This window comes from Xenopus laevis, chromosome 2S (assembly GCF_017654675.1).
Source record: "Xenopus laevis strain J_2021 chromosome 2S, Xenopus_laevis_v10.1, whole genome shotgun sequence".
Classification (NCBI taxonomy): Eukaryota; Metazoa; Chordata; class Amphibia; order Anura; family Pipidae; genus Xenopus; species Xenopus laevis.
In genome coordinates, this window is record NC_054374.1 from 105,415,930 (window position 1) to 105,442,188 (window position 26,259).

General features: G+C 36.3%; 1 protein-coding gene across 3 annotated transcripts in view; it reads right to left on the reverse strand.

The window, feature by feature from the left end:
* Positions 1-26,259, reverse strand: part of herc2.S (HECT and RLD domain containing E3 ubiquitin protein ligase 2 S homeolog) — a 114,571-nt gene that overhangs the window by 18,255 nt on the left and 70,057 nt on the right. For all 3 annotated transcript variants that reach the window (XM_041584232.1, XM_041584230.1, XM_041584231.1), the window contains 34 exons: positions 25,553-25,692; positions 25,027-25,125; positions 24,700-24,868; positions 24,487-24,612; positions 23,900-24,008; positions 23,300-23,439; positions 22,951-23,141; positions 20,723-20,828; positions 20,545-20,636; positions 20,270-20,445; positions 19,288-19,399; positions 16,897-16,978; positions 16,665-16,808; positions 15,974-16,064; positions 15,580-15,757; positions 15,183-15,264; positions 14,426-14,597; positions 13,876-14,020; positions 12,763-12,988; positions 11,757-11,931; positions 11,370-11,556; positions 10,493-10,624; positions 10,203-10,394; positions 7,661-7,814; positions 7,018-7,125; positions 6,048-6,179; positions 5,768-5,926; positions 5,470-5,588; positions 4,555-4,680; positions 2,862-3,017; positions 2,666-2,781; positions 2,378-2,576; positions 1,193-1,407; positions 911-1,088 (listed from right to left, as the gene is read on the reverse strand). In XM_041584232.1, the coding sequence (XP_041440166.1) occupies positions 911-1,088; positions 1,193-1,407; positions 2,378-2,576; positions 2,666-2,781; positions 2,862-3,017; positions 4,555-4,680; positions 5,470-5,588; positions 5,768-5,926; positions 6,048-6,179; positions 7,018-7,125; positions 7,661-7,814; positions 10,203-10,394; positions 10,493-10,624; positions 11,370-11,556; positions 11,757-11,931; positions 12,763-12,988; positions 13,876-14,020; positions 14,426-14,597; positions 15,183-15,264; positions 15,580-15,757; positions 15,974-16,064; positions 16,665-16,808; positions 16,897-16,978; positions 19,288-19,399; positions 20,270-20,445; positions 20,545-20,636; positions 20,723-20,828; positions 22,951-23,141; positions 23,300-23,439; positions 23,900-24,008; positions 24,487-24,612; positions 24,700-24,868; positions 25,027-25,125; positions 25,553-25,692 (4,928 nt within the window). The remainder of the gene's footprint in view (positions 1-910; positions 1,089-1,192; positions 1,408-2,377; positions 2,577-2,665; positions 2,782-2,861; positions 3,018-4,554; positions 4,681-5,469; positions 5,589-5,767; positions 5,927-6,047; positions 6,180-7,017; positions 7,126-7,660; positions 7,815-10,202; positions 10,395-10,492; positions 10,625-11,369; positions 11,557-11,756; positions 11,932-12,762; positions 12,989-13,875; positions 14,021-14,425; positions 14,598-15,182; positions 15,265-15,579; positions 15,758-15,973; positions 16,065-16,664; positions 16,809-16,896; positions 16,979-19,287; positions 19,400-20,269; positions 20,446-20,544; positions 20,637-20,722; positions 20,829-22,950; positions 23,142-23,299; positions 23,440-23,899; positions 24,009-24,486; positions 24,613-24,699; positions 24,869-25,026; positions 25,126-25,552; positions 25,693-26,259) is intronic.

Here is a 26,259-nt window from a genome sequence, read left to right on the forward strand (position 1 = left end):
AAGTTAAAACTGACGACCGTTTTACAGAATTTTACAAAAATCTATGTAATAAACAAAGTTTTTGCAAAAATAATTAAAAGTGTTAAAATGTTTTAAATTGATAGCATGAGTAGCTAAAGCAGTTTACTATGCACAGCGCCAATGCAGAGCCACCCTTAAAGTATTTGCAAAGTGAAAGAATATGATCCATGCAGATGATATATACAGGTATGGGAACTGTTATCCAGAATGCTTGGGACCTGCGGTTTACAGATAATGGATCTTTCTGTAATTTGGATCTTCATACCTTAATTCTACTTGAAAATAATGTAAACTTTAAATAAACACAATAGGCTGGTTTTGCTTCTAATAAGGATTTTTTATATATTAGTTTGGATCAAGTATTTACAGAGAAAAATAATTTTTAACATTTTGGGTTATTTGGATAAAACTGAGTTCATGTGAGATGGCAATTCCATAATTCTGAGCTTTCTGAATAACAGGGTTTCCGGATAACAGATCCCATACCTGTACTGTACCTGCACTTCTGAAATCGCAATTCTCATGTAGCTAGTGTTAATATGCTCCTTGAGGTTAGACTGTGTTTGAAATGTAAACCAGTGCTGTGTCTCAATGAAAAACAGCCTTATTAGTTAACTGTGGGGGATATAAAGGATAAAACTGAGAAGGGTAACCCAATCAGCATTATACACAAAATATAATATGAACACAATACAAAATCAGTTTTAAAAATATGATAGCAAGGTACAAAACATAGATTTACTTTTAAAACCTTACAATAACCCATATTGTTAAGTGTTCAAGTGTATTAGTGTTTAAATTATGTGTGCTGAACAAATGCATATTTATATTGCTTCATGTGTAAACAATGAATAAACATGTTTTGCATTAAGAATGGAGCATCACCCACCAGTTTAGGCTTTAACTGATCCTCACTGTCTCCATGACCAAGTCGCCCATAGCGTCCCTTTCCCCATGTATACAGTTCACCAGCTGCAGTGATGCATGCACTGTGTGCTCCTCCAGCAGCAATGTCAACTACTTCTGTCCCTCGTAAAGACTCAATAACACGAGGCCGATCACAAGGACTAAAATGGTTACACACAATATTAAATGTCAAACTAAATATCAAATGATTGCACACCACATATTTAATCCAATCTCATTTAATCACAATATTTTTATTATTCACCTTCTGTTTCCATGGCCCAATTTTCCATCTTCAGCCTCCCCCCAGGAATAGACCTCTCCTTCAGATGACAGAGCCAAGCAATGCTTTCCTCCAGAGTTCACAGTCACCTTCTTGATAAACACATGCTGGATTGACTCCAGAAGTGTAGGTGTAGACACAGATTCTGTCCCACCAATCCCCAGCCTTCCACCAGCTCCATAACCTGTTGCATAAAGCTGGGAAATAAAAGTATAAGAAAACAAAATTATCCTGGGGCCATGTTGGAATAACTCAGTAAAAGAATATTTATGGGTGAAAAAAAACTCTCCTACATATGTCACTTCATATAGATGTTTATTAAAGTGCAGACTCAAGTGCCACACAGAACAAATCAAAAGTGTTGTCAATTCACATGTCAATAATTCCATATATTTTATCCAGGCTTGAAGGAACCATATACCACCTCATGAAACACTTCTTTAATTATTTATAGGGAAGCACCGAATCCAGGATTCGGTTCGGGATTCGGCCTTTTTCAGCAGGATTCTGATTCGGCCGAATCCTTCTGCCCAGCCAAACCAAATCCTAATTTGCATATGCAAATTAGGGAAGTGGAGGGAAATTGCTTGACTTTTTGTCAGAAAACAAGGACGTAAAACATTTTTCCCCTTCCCACCCCTAATTTGCATATGCAAATTAGGGTTCGGAATCGGTTTGGTATTTGGCCGAATCTTTCACAAAGGATTCGGGGGTTCCGAATCCAAAATAGTGGATTCCGTGAATCCCTAATTTTTTAAGAAGAAAATATACTGTAGATGCAACAATGTGAAGTATCTTCCCAAATATGTTGTTGGGGTTTTTAAGGTCTTTAACATATGAAATAGCCTTGTCTCTCTTGGGTTAGATGTGAAACATTATAGCTTAAACATTAAGAAAGGTATAAAAAGGGTAAAAACATAGCATGCTTATTTAACAGCCAGAACAGACAGATATCAAGACAATGGTTATCAACATCTTTAAAAAAAACAAAAAACAATGAAACCCCATCAAAACAAAGTGTGTAAGCATGATGGTAAAACTCTAAAGAACTCTGCTGTGAGCTTTTATTACTCATGTGCATTATTATTCAGTGTAATTAAACAAACTATACTGTACAATGCTACAAAAGTGCTGTGAGTAAAAACATGTATTGCTTTGTTTAGTTACCTTTCCATCAGCTGTTACAGCAAATAGTGTTTGCTCTCCCCCAATTAACTGCACTGGTCTGAGGGTTGCAAGTGCCTCACAAGGTGTTGGAACTTTAACTTTTGCACCTTCAATGCCACCAAGCTGTCCTCTGTGATTGTGACCCCAGCCATAAATGGTTCCACTTCCTCCAGCTGACAGAGTCCAATCATCAGGCCGTCTAATAGAAATAAACATGTATTAAAGAATGAATTCTTAAAATGTAAGAATAACTTTAGTTCAAAAAACCAATATAAAAACTTTACTAACCTGTTCATCCACTGGACAAGTTGTTCATCTTGCTCTCTCTTGAATATGTCATGCCTTTCATGAACAGCATTCATATTTTCATCATCTGCCATCAATTCCCGTATTTTCTTGGTCACCTTTTACACAAGATAACAGTACTGTTATAAATGTCAAAAAGGGTAAACATTTACCTGAAAGGTCCCTTCAAAATTGGTACCTCATCAAGAAACTGGCGAGGTAGAGGTGTTCTCTTGTCTAGTGCAACAGCCACTCTGGAAGCCACACAGTATCTCCTGAACCAAGCCCATTTATGCGTCTCAGCACAGCATGGAAGGGTATCCAGTTCAAGGTCACACGCTAAGGCTACCAGCACCTTAAATATAATATAAAAAACAACAGCACTTAATCTTGCAGGTTGCTTCCAAATTATATTTCTACATGACAAATAATTTACTAGAAGGTGTAGTAGAGCAGAAAACCTACAGACCCAACAGTCATGGAAGAAAATGGAAGAAAATGCAAAACTACCATTTGAATGGATAGAAGAATAGACAAATTGGCGAAGATTAAACCAATGATAAGCTCCAAGAAGATCAAAGAAGGTCTAAAGTTACCTGGGAGTACTGTTACAATTAGAAGACACCTATGTGAAACCAAGCTATCGGCAACTACAGATGCAGCCACTTTGGTTTGTCTGTTTGACACAGAATAACTAAACACAGATATCCCATTTATCTCATTTAACACAGAAAACTGTGTCACAACATCCCATCTAATTAAAGCATTCACCATTGTGAACAATGGTGCTTTGGTATGCTAATGAAAAGGTTAAATGCATTAAATGAGTTAAGATAACTTTAGATAACACAGTTTCTTCAATTAACTCTGAGTCATGACGCATTTAACTCACAAATCCAAGTGGCTTCATCTGTATGCCCCATTGTTGAAAAAAAAGACTTGTACTGAAAAGGGTCCAATTTGCCAAATAACACCTTTACTGGCATAAAGAGAAATGGTGCAATATTTTGTGGTCTGATGAAAGCAAGATTGTTCTATTTCAGTTAAGGGGCCGCAGAATGTTTGCCAGTCGACCCCCAAACACTGAGTTCAAGCCACAGTACAGTGTGAAGACAGTGAAGCATAGTGGCACAAGCATCATGATATGGGGATGTTTCTCATACTGTTGTGTTGGGCCTTTTTTTCACATACCGGGGATCATGGATCAGTTTCAAATACTTGAAGAGGTCATGTTGCCTTATGCCGAAGAGGAAATGCCCTTGAAAACTGGTGTTTCAACAAGACAACAACCCCAAATACACCTGTAAGCAAGTAACATCTTGGTTCCAGACCAATGAGGTTGACTTTATAGATTGTACAGCCCAACCCCCAGACCTTAATCCAATAAAAAACTTATGGGGTGACATCAAAAATGCTGAGGCAAAACCGAGAAATGCTGTAGAATTGTGGAATGTAACAGGTGCCAGAAGTTGGTCGACTCCATGCAACACAGATGTGCAACAGTTCTCAGAAACACTGATTATACAACTAAATATTAGTTTGGTGATTCAAAAGAAAGCCAAATCTTGACATTTTTTTTTTTTTTACAGTTTGTGTTTGTAAAAAAGAATGCAGACTACTATTTTTTACAGCCTAATATTCGTTTTTCTTCATTTTCTGTAAAGGAATAACACATTTTTTTCTGCCTGTTTTGATTTGGAATAGAATGTGCAGTGTTCCTAGTGCAATTGTGTGTATGGGAAATAAAAGATATTATAAGGAATTTGAGCTTTATTCGCTTTTTTAAACACACTGCTATTATTCTGAACACAACTGTATGCTACTAGCTTAACAAATCAAATCGAATACATTAGGCTCCCTGAGAATGGTTGGTTCATAAGTATAAAAAATACCTTAAAGAAAGGACTGTGAAGTAGCTGCTTTCCCCCTCTTGCAATTGGATCCTCATATTCAAATTGTCTCTGCAATGCTTCCGGAAGACCTTTGACCAGGGCAGCTAAAGCACTGCCACTAAGGCTCTGGAAAACAAAAACATATGTTTGCATAAAATGTCTAGGGGTAAAGATGCTTGATTCCACTGGGTCCAACACATAATAAAGCAAGAATTTATGATAAGAATTTATCATGCAGACAAACCCTGCAGCATGTAACCAAACCACTGAATGTATGCATACCACACACAAAAATGCTTGAAAGTTATTAAACCTTGCATTGTGCCTTCCTACTTTCTTTATAACAATAAAAATGATGGCAAATACCCGAAGTTTAACTTAGCTGGTCACCACTAAATTCTATTGATATAAGAAGTTCCGAGGAATTACAATGACGCCGAGTCATTAATCTTAGAAATGCTTAATGCCTTTATATTTTATTGCTGAAGGTACTTTATTTTCACTTACTTCAGCACTCCATTCATTTCTATTGCATTTTTGCAGGCATGTTTATCGAGGCGTGAAAGTAAGAGTTCACCCTTTGGTAAATATGCCTCTCAAAATCCCATAAAAATGAATAGAGTGAATAGGGTGTGGCAGAATTTCTCTTTTATAAATATGCCCCAGTGAAAGAGAATACGCCAATTGTTGGTACAAGGTTGTGGACATGTATATTAAAACAATATTTCAGTGGCTATTTCCTTAATATTGTAAATACTTTTGTAGTAAAAGCCCTATTCCTTTGTTTTATATTTCCATGCTTTGGTTTGAACCTGGAGAAAGCATTAAAGGAGAATTTGTAATAGTTCATTCTGGGTAAATATTTCACAGCATTTGCATCCTCTTTTATTTTACAACATTAAAGACTGCTCTCACCATTGCTCTTGTTTCTGTTTCTCCATCACCAAGTAGTCTATTAATGTTGATTGATTGTCCAAACTCTGTTGTCAAAAGTTTCCTCAACCTCTGAAGAGCCCACATTCTGTGACCTGCAGCTGAGGTGTACATTTTAAAATATTAGATCAGCACCATGCATTTCTACATATATTTGTTGAAATAGGACAGTTCCTTTAAGAAGAGCATTTTGTTAGTCCCTGTTACATTACAAATAAAGACCAATGGCTAAACTTAAGTTAATCATTTACTCTGAAAAATAAAAATTCAGCACACTTACCCAGAGCACTTAACTGAGCACAAGCTGCGAGGGAAGCAGCAAGGCGGGGAACAATACTTCTGTTGGATGCAAAATTTAGTCTAAAGTCTAGTAGACAGGTGACCAGATCCATGGATGGACAAGACAGTATGCACCGATCAGAGAGAAGATCTTTAGGGCCTGAAATAATATTATGTAATATTCTTCAGGGCTCATTGGGAAAAGGTAGACTTTGAAAATACATATAAATACAAGAGATTCCTTAGTCAAAATAGCTAGAATTCAAATGGTCACAGCTTACCTGCAGCTGGCATTATTGGGTAAACAGTGAATCTCCAGCCCCATCCATTAACAGATCCATCACTAATGAATTTCCATTTTAGTTCATCACCTGGAATCCGCAGTTCACTAGACCAGTCTGACCACTCTCGACCTGTCAAGCAAACATTGAAAAACATAGTTAATATAAGCATTTCCAAATTTTTTACAATTTCCTTTAACTTAAATCATTAAAAACTTGCTTTATGCGACAATGGTTAAATCAGAAAAAATTTAACCATTGTCGCATTCCATCTCAGGGCCAGCTTAGTCTAGGATAGCAAGAGTAAGCACAACCCTATCATAATTCCTGTGATCAGAAGACACTAAAAAAAATGTTTGTCAATACAGGAAAAAAGATGCTTTGCGACTGTTTTATTTAACAAAACAATTAATCAATTTTGCAGAGACCTTGGAAAGACAGAAAAGCCCTTACCTGTGTTACATGTTAAGGAAAGTTTACAGATATAAAAAAGTACTGTATGCCTTCCCATCATTGTATCATTTCTATAGCATTAAGTGATTTTAAGGACAATTGTATATTTGGAATAGATAAATTGTCCCACAGCTTTTTGGTTTTAGGGCATGTGTAATGGCATAGATAGAAAATAAAATGATAAAAAAAAATTAAACATAAAAAAAATCACAAGACAAGTAAAGTATGTTGCCACATGAGCACAAAATGGCATAAGTTGAATTGTCCTGTGTGTATTGAATAAGAACAGCATGCATATAAATTTATAATTCTAAATTCTATAAGAACAGATCTGCTAAAATACTAATCTAGGCTTCCATTTTGATTTTTTTCAAAAAGTACTTAGAGCTTATTTTGAATACCAAATGCAAAAGCTCAAACACAGGTCAGATTATCATGATACTGCCACTAACGCATTCCGCACATGTACAAATATTAGACAAGCGAATTAAAGAGGTGCTACTTTATTTTTAGTCACCTGATCGGACAGAAACTATCCTGTTGGCCCCATCCATTATGGTGAGTGGGTCATGACGCCGCTCTGTAGAACACTGACGGTCAAATTCTACTCTAAGGCCCTCAGCACCTAAACAGCCATAAAGAGAGTTATTACACTCACACGATTCAACAGTAATAGCTTTTATGCATGAGGAGTTCAAAACAGATTCCTTCTGGCATACAGACCATCTTGAACAAAAAGTTGTATTGAACTATAACATGAAAATACACAAGGGAGTACAACAAAGAAAACAAATCCAGCTTATACACATTAATTACAATATCTTGAAAGGTAACTTCATGGGCAAGAACCTCCCAATTTTTAACAAGTAATCATATATATTCTAGTATTACAGTTAAATATGCAGGTGGTGTTCATGCAAAAGTGTTTATGTATATTTGTATATAACTTGAGAAAATTAATTGTAATGATATTCAGTGACATTCTCCTAAATCAAGACTGCCTACTAGTATTTAAGTTAGACAGGTTAGTATAGTGGAAATTATATCGCTTAGCCATAATTCTCAGAATTTAATACTGAATGTACCTGCCAATTACTGTATAGGACAATGGAGAGTGATGCAGACAGGCACAGGATATCATGAATATCATTTTTACCAACCTGGTATTTTTACAGTGCCACTAGTTGAAGTATCATCAGTATAAGGATGGCTACTTTCTACCACAACTGGTTGCGAGGAGAGACGTCCACTCTGAGAGTCTGTGGCTACATCTTCCAATTCTGTGACACATAGCTCGAAAAGCATGTCAGCAACCTGAAATAACAGCACCACAAAAGGACTCTCAATTCAAATTTGTTAAAAAATAAACAGTAATCCCACTTGGGCTCTAGACTGATGCTCTCCAATGTGGTGAGCTGGTTTTCTACTGAAACAACAATATCATATCATAAAAAACATGGGAAATTCTTCTGAAGTATGAAGCGCCATGCAAACCCCTCAGTCAGTCTCGTGCAGTTTCAGGGTCTCTAAATGCGTAGTCTTCCACCCAAATACTTCCACATGGTACACCAGTAATAATGATTCTTTTTCGTTGCTTTCCATTTTTAAATTTTTGACTGTTTTTCTAAGATTTAAGTTTAAACTAACGTTCCTCTCGATGGCACACACACTACTATTACTGAAGTGATGCATTCGTTGCAAATTTTCCCCAAACTAATATTCCTTCAAACTAATATATCAGAGTTTTACAGTTTATAGAGCTCCTTACCGAACTGCTTCTAGAATTTTACATTTTGATAAAAAATGATCAAATATAATTAAGTAATTATTCCTGGTGAGCAATTTGAAAACATTACATATTTTGAAAGGTGAATCACCCTTTAATCAGTGTTCTCACCAGAAAAAAAAGTCCATCAGCTGAGGAAAAGTTAAAAATTTGCCTTAGTCTGCCACAACCTCAACCAACCTTTTATGCTGGTAGCATTTGCTTCTGCAAATATGGCATGTGCCAAATTTGCAAATTACATTTTTTTTGTAAAAAGTTTTCTATTACAGTCGGTTATGTCAGGGCAGATTTTCGGTGGCTTCTTACAAAAAATACCTATGGCGGACCCTGGTTAAAAAGGGGTAGGAAAGAACATGTCTTTTACCTATAATCCGTCAAGCTCATTGATGGGAAATTAAGAAACTGTTTGGTCATAGCATATCACACAGCTAAATGAAATGTCTGAGAGCTACAGTAACTGAAAAACTGCATAGTAAAACACAGTATTTTTTCCATAACATAAAATTAAAGGAAAACTATATGCCTAAACAATGTAGGTCTCCATAAAAAGATATTGCATAAAACAGATCATATGTAAAACCCTGTTTCACGTAAATAAACCATTTTCATAATAATATACTTTCTAAGTAGTATTTGCCACTGGGTAATCCTAAATAGAAAACTGCCATTTTAAGAAATGAGGGCCAGCCCCTGGGATCATAATTCCCAATGCACTCAAGCAGATGAAACAAACCTAACATGTTAGGTCACAAACTAATTAACAGACACAGTTCTGTCTTTTGTTTCTACATTTCTTCCTGGTACAGCTAGAGCTGCAGTATTTCAGGTCAAGTGATCTCCGAGGCATCGCAGAGAATAAAACAAAATGGGGGCTCAAGGGAAAAGATATAAAAGGTCACCATATAGTTTAATATATATTCCAGTTTTGTAAGTTTATTTAGAATGTCAATGAATATGATGTAAACTATCTGTTGCTTAAGTATTTATTTTGGGGGCATAGTTTCCTTTAAAGTATACTCAATAGTACAGTTGGATGGCAGTCACTTAACCCCTCCCTCATCTTGTTTCATGTTGAAGAGATGTATAATGGGACTTGAAGTTCCTCTGCTTTCCAGAGAATATGTGCACTGCCCTTCATGGAAAATGAAGACACTTCCCATAATCCATCTCTTCAGCATGGAACAACAGGAGGGTGGAGTTGAATGATCTTTGCCAGCCTAAGGGTGGGGTGAGGAAATCTGAGGCAGACCACTTATGTTTCCTCTTAATCTGAGGAATCAGTTAGGTCCGTGTAAAAAAAAAAAAAAAAAAAAAGAATGTAATATTCTAAAGTTCAGACCGTGATTATGCACACTATTTTTACATAAGTGCAACTAAACTATCTCATGTCAAAACGTGTTCCCATTTTAGAAGATAATCTCTCAGCGATCAACACCACACTGTTTTCAAACTTTTTTGCTTGAGGGGGATTACCCCAGCAACCAGGTACATTTCTATTGCTCCCTAAAGATTATTTGCTGCCTTCTTTTCTTTATTGCACCTGTAGGGTTATTAAGTGACATAGCAGAGCTATTAATCATAATCTCTGATTAAAGAAGTCTGCATTCAAACACATAATGCTGCAGAATTCAGGCAGTTTGTTTTAGAAAATCCCAATATTTCACTCCATTAAAAATAAATGTTACCATTTATTTTCCAATTTCTGAATTTCCACAATAAAAAGATTAATCCACACAAAGCATTATTTTTGTATGTGTTAGTCACAAAGGCTATTATTAATTAATTAATTAAATGGCAATTGTCAAATATCATCAACAAGTACAAGACAAATCGTATATGCAACTGTCACTAATATTAGCAGCAAACATAAAAATTATTTTATTCTACTACCAATGCAATCAGAAAATGATACTGACCTGTGGATAGGTTGTGCCCATGCCAGAGAGTACAGCCGATAGCACTTCCTTTCCCTTCTCACCAGCTCTATTGGAAACAGCCAACTTTAAAAGTTCAACCATGACTCTTGTGTCATCTGGGACAAGCAAACTTGTGAATTCATCCAGGCACTGGAGCTCAGGACCAGTTGCCTTATTTTGGCTTTCCGCGTCCTGTACAGAGCAGGAGTGAAAATTCAGAAGTGTAGAAATAAAGACTACTGTTAACTGCCTACAAGCATTTCTTCAAAATAAAGGAGAAACCAACCTACCTCTTTTGTTTTAGTCATTGTCTCTGCAATGATGCTAGCAGCTCCAGGATCATCTGTAACTGGAATGAAAGGCCTGGATGAGGCTGCAGATGGAGTTACAGCAGGGGTAACTGCATCTTCTGATGAAGTCATCTGTTCAAAATGCAATAATGATATTGGTGGGGTAGGAACAAAGTAACCTAGCAGTAATCTCGTCTCCTTACAACTTATAGATTCGATTCCAGGTATTTTAGAAAAATACCAGTGAGGGCTTGAAACAGTGCAGCAACAAGTTAACAATCACAGAACATAAGCTATTATTTTACACTGAGCCTTTCTTTTATGACAGATGCTGCTCAGACCTGAACCCTAGCTGTTAATACTATAGAAGAATAGTTTTAGAGTTTTGAGCAGTTTCACAAGTACTACAGAGTAGTTTTTCTGGGATGCACATGACAAGTAGTCAGAGAGTACTACTCCACTTGTGGCATTTAAGAATGAAGACGATTTGAGTAATTTTGAACAGTTCCAAAGAAAAGGAAACTACGAAACAAAGTATTTTATAGTAAGACTTAAGCTTCTATAAAGTTTCGAAAGACTGCTATTTAAAAGTGAAAACTGGCCTAGTAAGAAATGCATAGGAAATGGATCTGTAAACACTTCCAATTCAAATTAGTGTATCTTTGCAGTAAATTTGAAAATTATTTAAAAAATTAATTCTCTTCAGCAATGTTAAGATTATGCAGGTTTTACCTGACCCAATGAACTGAGCATAACGAAGAAACTTTTGGTAAAAAAAATACAATCAATAAAATGTATTACACAGCATTTCCCCTTATCAGCTTTGCCCAAGATATAGCACTTATATTTTATAGAAGTTTCACGGTGTATTCCATACCTCTCCTCTCCTTTCTTGCCATGGGCTTGGACTTAACCGGTCTTCCAAATCCATTGCCAGCACTATATCATCTCCATTAACAGGGCTAGATGTTCCAGACATTTCTGATGGAGGGGCAGAAGATACAGATGGGCACTCCATTGGTGCAATCATACTGGCTGGCATTAGGGCTCCAACTACAGCATCCCTACAAGATAAATGGAAACATGGGTAAACAATAGGACTCCTTTTAGGCCCTCAAAATCTGCTAAAGGAGTCTGGCCACATTCAGCAGCAAAGAGCAAAAACTAGAAAATAAATGAATAAGAAAAATTATCTTGAAGCAAGAGATACAGCAATATAGCTACATATTGTGTTGTATCTGGCAGTTTACCATGTATTTCTTACCTGGCATACATTATCTGTAATGCAGTCAGTATGTGCGAGAGTGCTTGCTGTTTGGCAAGGCTGCCATCAATAGACAGAAGAATCTTTGCAAGGGAAGGCCGATTAGGTTTTAAGCTACTGACCCCACTGATTTTGTTGCTGGAAGAGGGAGAAGACTCTGAATCGAAAGGTACACCTTAAAGAGACAAGGAATATGTAAATACTTTTGATCATTATGAGAAAAAATGACATGCTTGTATTAGTACATTTAACCCTTTTGCTTCCTCAAATGCAACTTGCAGTGACTTACGCTCAGCCAAACCTAAACCTCATCACTTGACAAGTAGGGTTCACAGGCAGAATGCACATAACTAGATCAATTTGTGCATATGCAAAAGTGCTCCATTACCCCCTAACTGAGCACTAGGACATATGCTAATATTAGCATTTGTCATAAAGAATGACCTAAATAAAAAAATGAAAAGGATGCTAAAAGCATTAAAAATGTTTTTGCATATTAAGATGAATCTAAAATTATTAGTAAATGTAAATACAACAAAAAACAGTTTGTCTTGCCTTTGTGATTCTCTTCACTGTGTGCTTGCTTTAAAACAATTTAATTTTTTGACGTTACTGGTCCTTTAAGATGGCCATACGTGGGCAGATTAAAGCTGCCGTATCGATCCTTTAAACCAATTCGGCAGTTTATCTGCCCATATATGGGGGCTTCCAGCGTGTCTTCCCGATCGATACCTGCCCACGATCGGGAAGGTTTAATTTTTCAGCCAATCGACCCATCAGAGCCCATTACTACTAGTTGTAATCAGATAATTTGTATTAATTACCCAATATAGTCCTGCCGTTGGTGGGCATATCGCGTAAAGATACAATCGTTTGGCGATGTCGCCAAATGAGCAGATCTTATAGTGAATGGCCAGCTTTAGCTGGAGGAGGGCTGACTACCAAGACTACTAGCCCATACACTACTGGAACAAAAGTTACATCATTTTTATGTGAGTCTTCATACCAAGGTAAGAGGCTCCAAGGGCATCTCTTGCGGTTTGAAACAGGACTGGCTCGTGAACACATGGTGTTGCAACATCCACAGTAGTCCAGGCCACACTGTGTGATGACCCACAAGCGACACGTGTAATTTTCTGTCCTTCTAAACCATGAACAAGGGTAGGCTTCCTGTTGACTGTAGTAGTTCCATTTCCTTGTTGCCCATGATCATTATCACCCCATGCATAAACCTATAATTGCAATATCACCATAGATTCAGCATTGTTATAAAGCCACAAGCACAGCAGAAATCAAAGCATATTTAGGTTGGCTTTTCAGTTAGAAAATAATGTAAAATGTAAAACACTCTTGCACTTCTTGTCTAGAATATCTATCAAAGTCATCTAAACCTTATTGAAGTAATACTGGTTTTATATTAAAAAGGTCTTGTCTATGGGTTTTTCCAATGTCTACAGAGAGGAGTACAGTTTGAAGCTTTTGTACTTTGCAAATAATCAAACAACAAAATATAAAATCAAAAAACAGGCAAAATATTTAAGATTTTATAAGCATTCAATTATACAAGCACAAATTACGTGTGTACTTAAAGGGGTTGTTCACCTTCCAAACACTTTATCAGTTCAGTTGTTTTCAGATTGTTCCCCAAAAATAACGACTTTTTAAATTTACTTTCCATTATTTATTATTTATTGTTTTTCCAAAATCTAAGTTTAAAGTTGAATGTTCCTGCCTCTGGTGCTTCAGTCTGGCAGCTCAGTAATTCAGGTGCAGACTCTAAACTGTTTTGCAACATTTAGTTGATACATTTCTCAGCAGTATCTCTGGAGTATTTAGCAACTATTGTATCCGTTCTAACAGCTGCCTGTAAAGAAACCCAGATATTCTGCTCAGCAGGGCAGGGACAAAGATAAGAAATGTATCACCTAAATGTAACAGTTTACAGGGTCGGCGACCCCCCCTCCCAGAGCTGCTTTAGAAGGTGAAAAAACTACACTTTACACCTCAATATTAGTAAAACTGTGACACATAAAAAATAATTGGAAAAAGTCTTTATTTCTGGTGATTTAATCTATAAATGGACACCCTAACTGATGATGGAGAAAAACATATAATTTACCTGTCCAGCATCAGTCACAGCAAGACAATGGAGAGCTCCAACTGCCACATGAACTATCTTCTTTCCTCTGAGCCCTTCAACCACTTGTGGTTTCCTCACATGGACATCTGTTCCATGGCCAAGACGAAAATAATCACCTTTCCCCCTAAATTTATAAAGATTATCTTACATAATGTATAATGCTGAACCATAGATTTGCTATTACTTTACATTTAGTGGTACATACAACATTTACATTTTCATGCACCTATCCGAAATTTGCTGCTCAATAATCCTTACCACATAGCATATTAGCAGCCATCTCAAAACGATGGCACACAGTAGAAAGTGTCAGGTAATCTGCACTACTATCGAACAAGATCTCCTGAAAATACCTCTCTCTCGGGGAAAAATGTTGTTGGTACATAGCACTTTTTTTAAACACTTTTTTGTTATACAATGTTTTGCACTGGTTTATAAATGACAGCACCAAAGGTACAAATCTAACATTAACCGCAATTAAATATCATTCCAGTGAATAATATAAAGCCGAGATAATAGCATATATTACCATGTCCAAACTACTCCAGACTTAGTCAGTGCCAAAGAAAACTGAGCACCACATTCGATCTGATAGACAGCCTGTCCATTCAGTCGTTCTATGTTCTGAGGAACGTTGCAGCCCTCACTGCCTCCGCGGCCTAACTTTCCAAAATCTCCATCACCCCAGGAAAACACAAGCCCTGAAAAATCAAAAGGCATGCTGAAATATAGGTATACTCTGCAATCGAATATTTACATATTTGCCGAATCTTTCTTATCCACAAGGTTTTTGTTTTTCTTTGTATAATTTCATTTCAGTACATTCATTAACAATACACAAGTGATTCTTCCTCTTTATATGTTAAAAAGGACAGAGAGAGCAATACAGAATTAAACTCAATATAATTTACACCTGTTCTTTAACAAGACTAGAGGAAGCAAAAATACAACTAGTTGAAGTAGGCAAACCACTAAAGGATTTATCTACATTTCTTATGGGAGCACAACTAGAATTTACTGGTGGTGAGAATTATAAATGGAACTTTTTGGGCAATACCTTGTGCAAAGAAAACATTTTATTTATGTTAAACTTTTTTATTTTTTTTTACATAGAACTGACTTGGATTAGTTATTTTAACTCACTCTTCCAAATAAATAGATGTAAAATGTGAACTTTTATACATGGAACTTTACACACACAACAAACTGACAGTATTTAGGACTGGTTAACAAATGAGACTTAGTTCACATAATTTTTTTCCTACTGCTAAAAAAAATACACATACCCTCGTCAGTTAGTGCCAGAGTCTGTGCATCTCTGCTTCCACAAGCTATTTGAATCACTCTGTGTCCCAATAACACTTTTACCTGCCAGGGAGAGAAGGAAAAAAAATCAACAATGTAAAGGTTACAAATCCTCCTTAATGTGTTCAATTCTACACTTCTTACTTAATTATATGTATTATTTTAAATAATACCAAATATACAAAAAAACTAGAGATGCTAAGAGGACAGAGATATGTTACATTTTTCCAGATTAAACATTATATATATATATATATATTGTAATTTAGTTTTTTATTTTTACATGCACAAAACACATTTCATTTGTGATTTGTTAGCAAAAAGACTAACTGTAAATGGCAGCTCACTGTTATGCTAGGAATAACTTTCCGTTTTTACCATTTTTGGTTTAAGTTGTGTAGTATTGTCTCCATGTCCTAGTCGGCCATATTCTCCAAGTCCCCATGTGTACAATTCCCCGCTAGAAGTAATGGCAGCACTGTGAGAACTGCCACAGGCGATGTCTCTGATGCGTTTGGTTTTCAGTGCCTCAATCAATCGTGGCTTATCACAATTCCTAAACAAATATGCATGGCTTATCAGTAACCTAGAATTTTAGCATTGTTGATGACTTATTTCCATGTTCTAATTTAAATGTTGCTGTTATCAATCACAATAAATCCAAACGATGAACGCTACTAGTACCATGTGAATTATACACAGTTTTCTGCTAGTATTTCTAATGCTCATGTAACTAACAATAAAAAAACCATAGAAACAACGTTTTGCTCACATTCTGCTGAAATGTCCCAGTTTGCCATCATCACCTTCTCCCCAGGAAAAAACTTTACCATCCACAGTTAAAGCCATTGCATGTCTTCCACCTTTAAAGAACAATAGTTAACTGCAAACATTCCCAAAAACACACTTATAGATTTAGAGCAAAGTAAACAAATGTAATGAGAAAAAAATCCAAATAAGAAATAATGAATATTAAATAAAAGTGGATATATTATAAATAATAATATTCTATTAAATGGGTGGTTAACCATTAAATTTACTTTTAGTATGTTATAGAATGGTCAATTCTAAGCAACCTTTCAATTGATCTGTATTATTTATTTTATATGTTATTTTAATTATTTGCCTTCTTCTGTCTCCAGCTTTCAAATGGAGGTCACTGACCCCATCTAAAAATGAATGCTCTGTAAGGCTACACATGTATGTATGGTCATCTCTTATTTAAATCAATGCATGGTTGCTAGGGCAATTTGAACCCCAGCAATGAGATTGATGAAATTGTAAACTGGAAAGCTGCTGAATAAAACGCTAAATAACACAAAAATCACAAATAATAAAAAATGAAACCTAGTTGCAAATTGTCTCAGAATATCACTCTCTAAACCATAATAAATGTTAACTCAAAGGTGAACAACCCTTTTAAACATATTATAGTCATCAGATCAGTGTTTTTGTGCAATTACCTGAATGAACAGCAACTTTCTTGACAACATAGTTGCTAAGAGCTGTAATTTGGCGGGGAATGGGAACTGTACCACTAGAAATGCCTAAGCCCAGTCTTCCATTGGTGGCCTCTCCACAAGCATACACTTTACCCTCCGCAGTTACTGTGAATTCCAGTTAAAAGGAAGAATGAGGAAAAAAATACCACAGCAAAAGTTTTCTAGTCTGATAACTGTTAACTAATATAGTAACCTGCAAAAAGGCTCTTGGATCCACCAGCGACTTGTACAACATTTAGAGCAGAAAGTGTCTCAGAAAATGAAGGAACTTTGATCTGTGAAAAAAAAAACATAGACTAATGGAGTAAAAAGTTTGCCAACATCAAGTAACCCACAAGCAACAAGCAATCAGATTTGTTTCCAAACAGCTGACTAGTAAATGCTGCCTGCTAATTTGTGCTTAGTCAGCTAAAAAATATTACATTTTATATATTTTTTTTTTTTTTTGCAATTTTTTTATTCACTTACTAAAATCACTATATGATACTATTTTTTCACTTATGGAGGATATTTTTTAGCTGACTAAGCACAAATTAAATATATAAGAAGCACCAAGGGTGTCACAATTTTTTTTTTTATAAAATACTACACTATATTATTTGTATTTTCTGTTTTTTCTTCTCAATAATCTGGGGTTTTTGAGGTATACAGCAATCCAATCTTGGATATTGTCTTTTTCTCGGGCAGAGGAGAGCCCTAGTGATCGCTGGACTGGGAATACAACGCTCCGGAGATTCGAACTTGTAATTTGAGCAGAGAAAACATTACAGGAGAACTAATCCTTAACTAAAGAAGAAATGTTGTACATTAAGTTTTGGGTTTCTGTACCATTGCAGCCCAGTCCCCAGTAGCTCCCTATCTTCTTTTCTACTGATTCACTGCATATGCTCTGTACTGCTGTCACTACCTGAGCTTAGGGACCAACTCAAAATATAAAGTACAGTACACATAGAATATAAATGCCACAATATAAGGCTGATTTGTACTTTTTACAGGTAATAAAACCAGCAGTGGCGGATTTGCAAAAAAGGCGCCCCTAGGCCAGGTGCCTCTTGTGACCCCTACCCCAAAGCACGTACAACCCCCCCCCACACACACACACACATGCACCACCAATGCACTTGCGCGAGTGCCTCCTACCGCAGCCCACAATGACAACAACTCACAACTGGTGAACACTGTGAGAGCACTGTAACTCCGCTCTGGTTGTCCTATTGGAACCTGGAAATATAGATGCGCCTGGGCGGCATGCCACCCCTACAAATTTGCCACCCTAGGTCTGGATCTTTGTGGTCTTGCCAGTGCAACTCATATCAAAATTTAATAATCAGCCTTGTGGCAACAGCTTGTATGACTGACTCATTTTCTTCTTGATAATTTGCGATGATCCCTAAAGCTTCTCAACAGCTGCTCCAAGGGCACCGCGCATGTGAGTTTTGCAGACACTTTCCAAGATGGTGACCCCTTGTCACAAGTTTGAAGTCTTGGATTGTTACTGCTACTGAGAAGCGGAAACTTTAGGCTGGTGCAATAATTTAAGTATATAAAATATTGCATTTAGCCATATTCATTTTAAGGGATTAGTTCTCCTTTAAGATGTTTTACTTGGACCACCTTGTGTTTTAAATATATGAATACAAACACGGGCTTGTGTTTAACATTTGCATTTGAAGTGTCCCAAAGCAAGAGGATTAACTTTAACTCCTTACTTCATATTATTCTATCTAACAGGCAATTTTGTATTCCCCTCAAGGAAGAGAAATATAAATCCCTGAGAATCAATAAGTGACAACATTACAACTGAATTTATTATAAACGCTGACTGATTATCTGACCAGCAATAATAAAAGAGAAGTTAAACCCTTTTAAGCAAATTGACAGTTTTCTGTTTTGGGCAGTAACTCAAGTGAAAGTATAGCATTACTATTTAAAGCTTGGTAGCATAAGTGCTTTTTTTTATACAGTATAAATTTGCGTTTATTTTAAGCTTGCTTTAAATAAAAAAAGCCTATATAAAGGCCTTATTTATCCCCTTAAACACTGATAACATCCCCGAAATCTTTAAAATAACAGCTATTTACTCAACTATCACCCCTAGCTTTGAAATTATTTTTGATTTGCCCCTAGTCCTTATAACCAATCAATAACTTAATTTGTCATGTTCACTTACAGAATATTTCTAAAACAATCAACCAAGATGCCCCAAAAATTCATATTCTCTCTCTCTCGGCAGTAACTTATCGTGCATGTGCAAGTCAGTGTGATAACTCTCACTACACTGACCCTTGCAGCATTCCTTTTTTTTTGTTTAAATAGACATCTATAACTGTAGATGAGCATAACCTATTCAAAAGCAAAGAAACATTCACGTTTGGATTCTTTAACTGTATTTTCCCTGGCAGACCCATTTTAACATGACATTTTATTGATCAGAATGAAGAAATTGAGACCTTGATATTTCACTGCCTTTGCCTTATTCAGGATTTCTTATAATGCAGAATAGGTTCAGCGTGGTTAACATTTCAAGCAATAAGGGTTCTTAATAAAAATCACATTTGCCTGTTTACATCAGGTATAACCTTACCTTGGATCCTTTCAGACCTCCCAGTTGATCTTTGTCATTTAATCCCCATACAAAAACCTTAGTTCTGATTGTTGCAGCAGATTCTAAACCAGCGGCCTTCTTTCTGATAAAACTGTAAATGAAAGCATACTTTGTTTTTCCTACTTCTAAACTAACAACAAATGAAACGTTCATGCATACTTTCAGATACAATTCATAATGGGGCAGTATACACCCTTCTTAAACATTGGAGCAATGATTAAAGCCTACTCTGAATATATATTTTTAATAGTCTTTTAATTAGGAAATATCTATGATTTTTATTTCTTGCTCTTAACAGGGCAACATTTGACAATAAAATGTAGGCCACATTCTACTGATTGCAAACAGCAAGTCAAACAAATGATTCTATTTCCCCTACTACAGCCTATCTTTTTTTACATACAGAGCAGCATATTATACAGAGGATTCTCAATAGACTTCAGGATTTGGATAGGGATTTGGCCAGGCTCTCTGGGCCAAACCAAATCCTTAAAATCTTTTTTTTTTTGTCACACATATTTTTTTAACTTGCACATGGAAATAAGGGTTCAGATTTGTGTTAGGATTCAGATAAATTCTTCAAGAAAGATGCAGCTAAATCCCAAAATCAGTACATCCCTAGTTTTTTTGACTTTCCATTTTGGGATCAGAAAATAAAATATAGCTTTAATTCCATTTTCAAATTGCACCGTTTAGAGCAATATATAACAAAAAACCTAGATATTTACTATCTAAAAGACTAGGCAAAAATGTTTATCACAAGATCAACTCATTGCACCAATGTTGAAAAAGAATATACTGCCCCTTTAATAACTAGCATGATTTTTTTTTACAGTCTAAAGATGTTGGTACAATTTTAAAAAATAAATAAATGTAATGACAAGTGGACAACTAATTTGCTGAGAAACGCCACTGCAACATTTAGATATTTATGTATTGCTACCATGTTTTATGCATCTACCTGCCAGTGCTTGCTTTATCATCATCATCTTCATCATTATCTGATGCAAGGAAAGGGACAGTTGCCATATGTTCATCTTCTGCTTGTATCTGGCCTACGATATTCAGTTCATGAATTTTGCAATCAATGCCAGAGCTTCTACACTGCTTTATAGCAATTTCAATATATCTGTGATACTTCACATATGAACAAAACAGAAAAAAAAAAATGTCATCAATATATTTCTATTGTTATATGGCAGGTAAAAAAGTCACAATCAGGTACTGGGAGCTTACCTCTGTACAATCAGTGAGGAGTACAACATGTAAGTCTGTAGGGTTTATATTGATTGTCTTCAGTTCTATGAGGTTATTAAGTGAATTTCCACCTATGGCCGATTCAAATAGAAGTGTTAAATTAAACGAATGTCTTTCCAAAGTAAAATTTTAAACAGTATGTATGAGGTGTAGTTACCTGACACCACAACTAGAGATGGCATGTAACTACTGTCTGCTGGATCCACAGTTATCACTAGTTTATGCACCAAGACATCCGGAAAGATCTCAAGGCGTATCCAATGCTGTATTAGAAAACAGAGTACAAATGTATTTTTAACAATGACCACCAATTGTGCTGAAAGCTACAGATTTCTAATGCTACAGTCATATGAAAAAGTTTGGGAACCCCTCTTAATTCTTTGGAGTTTTATCATTGGCTGAGCTTTTAAAGTAGCAACTTCCTTTTAATATATAACATGCCTTATGGAAACAGTTGTATTTCAGCAGTGACATCAAGTTTATTGGATTAAAAGAAAATATGCAACATGCATTATAACAAAATTAGACAGGTTCATAAAGTTATGGCACCCCAACTGAGATATTACATCAATACTTAGTTGAGCCTCCTTTTGCAAATGTAACAGCCTCTAGACACCTCCTATAGCCTTTGATGAGTGTCTGGATTCTGGATGATGGTATTTTTGACCATTTGTCCATTCAAAATCTCTCCAGTTCAGTTAAATTTGATGGCTGCCGAGCATGGACAGTCTGCTTCAAATCATCCCATAGATTCCATGATATTCAAGTCGGGGGACCGTGACGGCCATTCCAGAATATTGTACTTCTCCCTCCGCATAAATGCCTTTATAGATTTCAAAGTGTGTTTAGGGTCATTTCAACTTTGTGACTGATGCTTGAACATTATTCTGAAGAATTTTTTGATACTGGGTTGAATTCATCCGACCCTTGACTTTAACAAGGGCCCCAGTCCCTGAACTAGCCACACAGCCCCACAGCATGATGGAACCTCCACCAAATTTGACAGTAGGTAGCAGGTGTTTTTCTTGGAATGCGGTGTTCTTCTTCCGCCATACAAAGCATTTTTTGTTATGACCAAATAACTACATTTTTGTCTCATCAGTCCAAAGCACTTTGTTCCAAAATGACTGCGGCTTGTTTAACTGAGCTTTTGCATACAACAAATGACTCTGTTTGTGGCGTGAGTGCACCATCTGCAGCAAGATATTCTTGCAGATCTTTGGAGGTGATCTTTGGGTTGTCTGTAACCATTCTCACAATCCTCCGCATATGCTGCTCCTGTATTTTTCTTGGCCTGCCAGACCTGGGTTTTATAGCAGCTGTGTCTGTGGCCTTTCATTTCCTGATTACATTCCTTAAGGCCCCCATACACGGGCCGATAAAAGGTGACTACCGACGAGTCGGCAGCTTATTGGCCCGTGTGTGGGGCCATCCGGCGGGCTTCCCTGATCGATATCTGGCCAAAAGTCGGGCAAATCTCGATTGGGCAGGTTAAAAAATTCAGGCCGTTTTTATTTATTTATGCGGTTCCGCGATCGGATCAGGCTATCGCCCACTTCAATGTGGGCATATCGGGGAGAGATTCGCTCATGTGGTGACATCGCCAAACGAGCGGATCTCTAAATCTATGGCCACCTTTACAGTTGAAACTGACCGTCTAAACCTCTGAGATAGGTTTTTGTAGCCTTCCCCTTCTCCTTGAAACTGAATAATCTTTGTTTTCAGATCTTTTGAGAGTTGTTTTGAGGATCCCATGCTGTCACTCTTTAGAGGAGAGTCAAACAGAAGCACAACTTGCAATTGGCCACCTAAATACCTTTTCTCATGATTGGACACACCTGCCTATAAAGTTCAAGGCTTAATGAGCTAATCCAACCAATTTGGTGTTGCCAGTAATCAGTATTGAGCAGTTACATGCATTCAAATTAGCAAAATTACAAGGGTACCCACATTTTTGCACAGCCAGTTTTTCACATTTGATTTAATTTCATACAACTGAATACTGCTTCACTAAAAATCTTTGTCCAAAAAACACCCCAGTACTCAGATGTTGGGAAATGAATGACATACCACTGTTATCTTTTTTGTTGAAGTGGAGACGCTCCCAAACTTTTTCATATGACTGTATGTAAGCATACAGAATATGGGGAGAAACACTAAATTCTTCATAATATATAGTCATTGAAAATCAAGGTATTTCACTTCAGTTCTTTACCTAACTCAGCAATTACCAACTTTAATATAACTTTTATGTATTTTAATAGACTATGAAAACTACATTTTTGGTTATTAATTTCTATTACTTTAGAAGGATCATAATTTCCAATTTTGCCGAACGTTGTGCAAGGCAGGGCAAGAAAATCATGCAATACACATCAAACTTGCCTTTCCCTGTGAACCAGATGACTGCCAGGACTGATCGCTACCGTCAATTAGACGCGATGCTTGATTCACAGAAGAAGAAACAGTCAGGCTTTTTACAATCCTTGACCAATCATCAAGTAACATCCCTCTCTGCCCACTGTGACGCTGCTTGAGCTGTTTTCCAGATCGGCCACAAAACACAGGAGACTGTCCTGAAATGTGAAAGTAATGGTGTAGCAATTAAATAATCACACAAAAAAAAGAGTTCACAAGATTTAGTGTACTAGATGCTTATATAAAAAGCATTCATACACACAGATTTTCTGTAACTCTTATTTGGTATCTAGAACATATGCTGTAACAATGTTACCTGGTTCATTTATTCTCCCAAAGTTGTGCCTTGCATTGTGCTTGCGATTCTTGAAGCAAGTGTCACAGAAATCAAAATCATCGCAAAAGCGGCATTTAAATCTTGAACCATGAATAGGAAACATCTGACAACCATCACACCTATTAAGAAAAGATCAACAGCAACAAATAAGTAGTATATTCAACAGTGCACAGATCCAACTGCAAGGCACACTATGTCAAAAAAGAGGCTGACAAAATATTCACAAGTGTTTGTTCTGCAGCTCTCCAGTTTATCATTTAAAGTGTTATCGGTTTGCTACAGTCCTAGTCCTACTTATACTGACAATGGTTTCAATGCAGTTGAATAAGAAAACACAGAAAAACATGCCATAGAAATAGGAGTTATCAAAACTTTAGCCTCAGAAATTTTTAGGTTACATCCATAAAAAAAAAATGCAATTTTTTGTTTAAAAAGGCAAATAGTAACAATTTGTCTCAGAAAATCACTGTCTTTACTAAACTGAAGGAAATTTTAAGGTGAACTTCCCCCTTTTTAAAAAAACATTTGTCTAAGGAAAATGCTACAGCTCATAAAAACAAAAGACAAAAACTCTCTTACGTTACTTCAGCGTGAATGCTTGGGACCAGTTCCATTTCTGACAACAATCCAGTCCAATGTGACTGCTGAGGGTAATCTACAATCACATCTTTTCCATTGGCACTAAATGCTATATGAGTGGAGGAGAGGATGTATGTAGAATTATATATGTATAGGTAAAACATAACCAATTATTATGTACAGCAGATTTGAAAATTCCACATCAGCACTGATGCAAGAGAGAATCCCATCTATAGTTAAATAAGGTCCTCAACTGGCAGTTTTCTCCACTCACTTTCAATCGATAGCGACTTAAACAATGATCAAATATTGATTCAAACCCATATAGGCACCAATAAATAGCAGGCACAATGTCCTTCACAATAAAAGGTATACGCTAGAGACAAGTAGTGAAAAAGAGTCTCGCTGGCAATACTTTTTTAGCACCAAAATACTCCTCCAGGAAACAGATAGTAAGGAACTGTAGGACAAACGCAGGATTACTGCTGAAATCCTCCATTAGCTACTATGAGTTAGTTTAGATCACTTGTGTGGCCACAAATGTGACATTCCTGCTTAAATTAAATTAATTTTAAATAGCAAGTTACCTTTTACAACACCAACACTTCTATGTGTAACAGAGCCCCATTTGTATTTTGGTGTAGTAACAGAAGCCTTCACTCGGACTTTGTCTCCAATCTTAATGTGTGATGGTGAACTTTGTGGTGGAAAACCTGAGGATTTAAAAATAAGAGATAAAGTAAAAACTACGCATTTACTACCACCTTACCCATTCATCTATATAAGAATGTAATTCTCACCAAGTAATTCAACATGGATGTATCGAACCCAATAAGTTCCACTTTTTTCCTGCCAATCACACTGGACATTTAGGTCATGGAGCCCATCACGGTCCATTTTAATAACTTTACCGACATCACCTTCACAAACCTCTTCATATGTACGACAACACCGTACCATCATTCCAACCTTGTAAAAAAAGGAAAAACAAAAAAAATCTCAATATAATCGCTACATAAACAAAACTATTTTTTTTTTTAAACAATTAACATTCACATAAGAAAGCCGTATCTAAACAAATATACAATATGAACATAGATAATGTACCACTGCAAAGAAGCTTATACCTGGATATTTTCCCTTATGTATACTGCATAATCATCATTGCTTAAGAAATCAGCTCTTTTCTTGTAGGTTTGGCTTTCTGTCACAACAGCACCATTAGTCTGGAATGCACAGAATAAGAGAAAAAAGCAGAATAGAACTAATGAACATGTATATCTTAAAGCATGAACAACGAGATTAAAAGGAACAAATGATTGTTAAAAAGTGCTATAGTTCTAGGTATATCTGTGTTTACCCCATATCACACCCTAACTGACCTAAAGACTGTGCCCCCTTCCAGTGTTACAGGTCCCAAAGTTTAGAAACCTAACCCTTAAATTGTTGATGATCAACAGAAGCCTATGGGTCAGATGTGACCCTCAAAAAGATTTTTATAGCAGCCAGTTTGAAAAAGGGTAATTATTATATATTGCCAAAAGGTGGTTAATTAGATATGATTACATAATTGTTGAAAAGCTAATAAGAGGAATTAAGCAAGCGTCTTCATTCTTAATACATTTTGAATCAGATAAGGAATATAAAACAAACCATTTGGAAAGATGCCTCAATTTCTTCAACCTCTTCAGCAATTTCCTCATCAGACTCCTCAGAAGCAGTTTCAGCATCTGACAATTCTGTGACCTGGATGTCAGGATGATCCAGCAGCCAACCAACCAAGGCCTCCACTCCTGTTAAATTATGGAATTGTTAGTGCAATCAGGTACATTTCATTCTACTTTATACTGTACACATTTCTGTATACGCAACGGAGGTGAGTACATGAAAACAGGAAGAGCTCAGGCTTAATCAGCAAAATATTCTCACAGTACAAAAGAAAGAATGTGCGACTGGTGACATGCCCAAATGAAAATGCTGAAAAAATCAGCTGTATGAAACTAAAGTTTGCATATTTCCATAAGCAATATATGTTGTTCAGTTGTTAACTTTTTATGTCTAATCAAAGTTTATTTGTAGAAAGAAAATGCATTTTTCCTTGTCTGTGCCTAGATTAGGTGGGAGACCAGTTTAGAATTATTGAAAACATACAGCAAGGAAAAGAAGTACTAAAATGTCAACTTTTTAATTAGAAAATATTTTTTAATGGTGCTATTTACATGACATTTACATCAGATCTCAGTAACAACCCAAGTAATCAACACTCACAAAGAACAAACAAGAACAAATCATGTTGGTTGAGTGCATTACTTATTGGTTTCTTTGAAACACCTGTATCTGCTAATTAAAGGTCTTTCTGA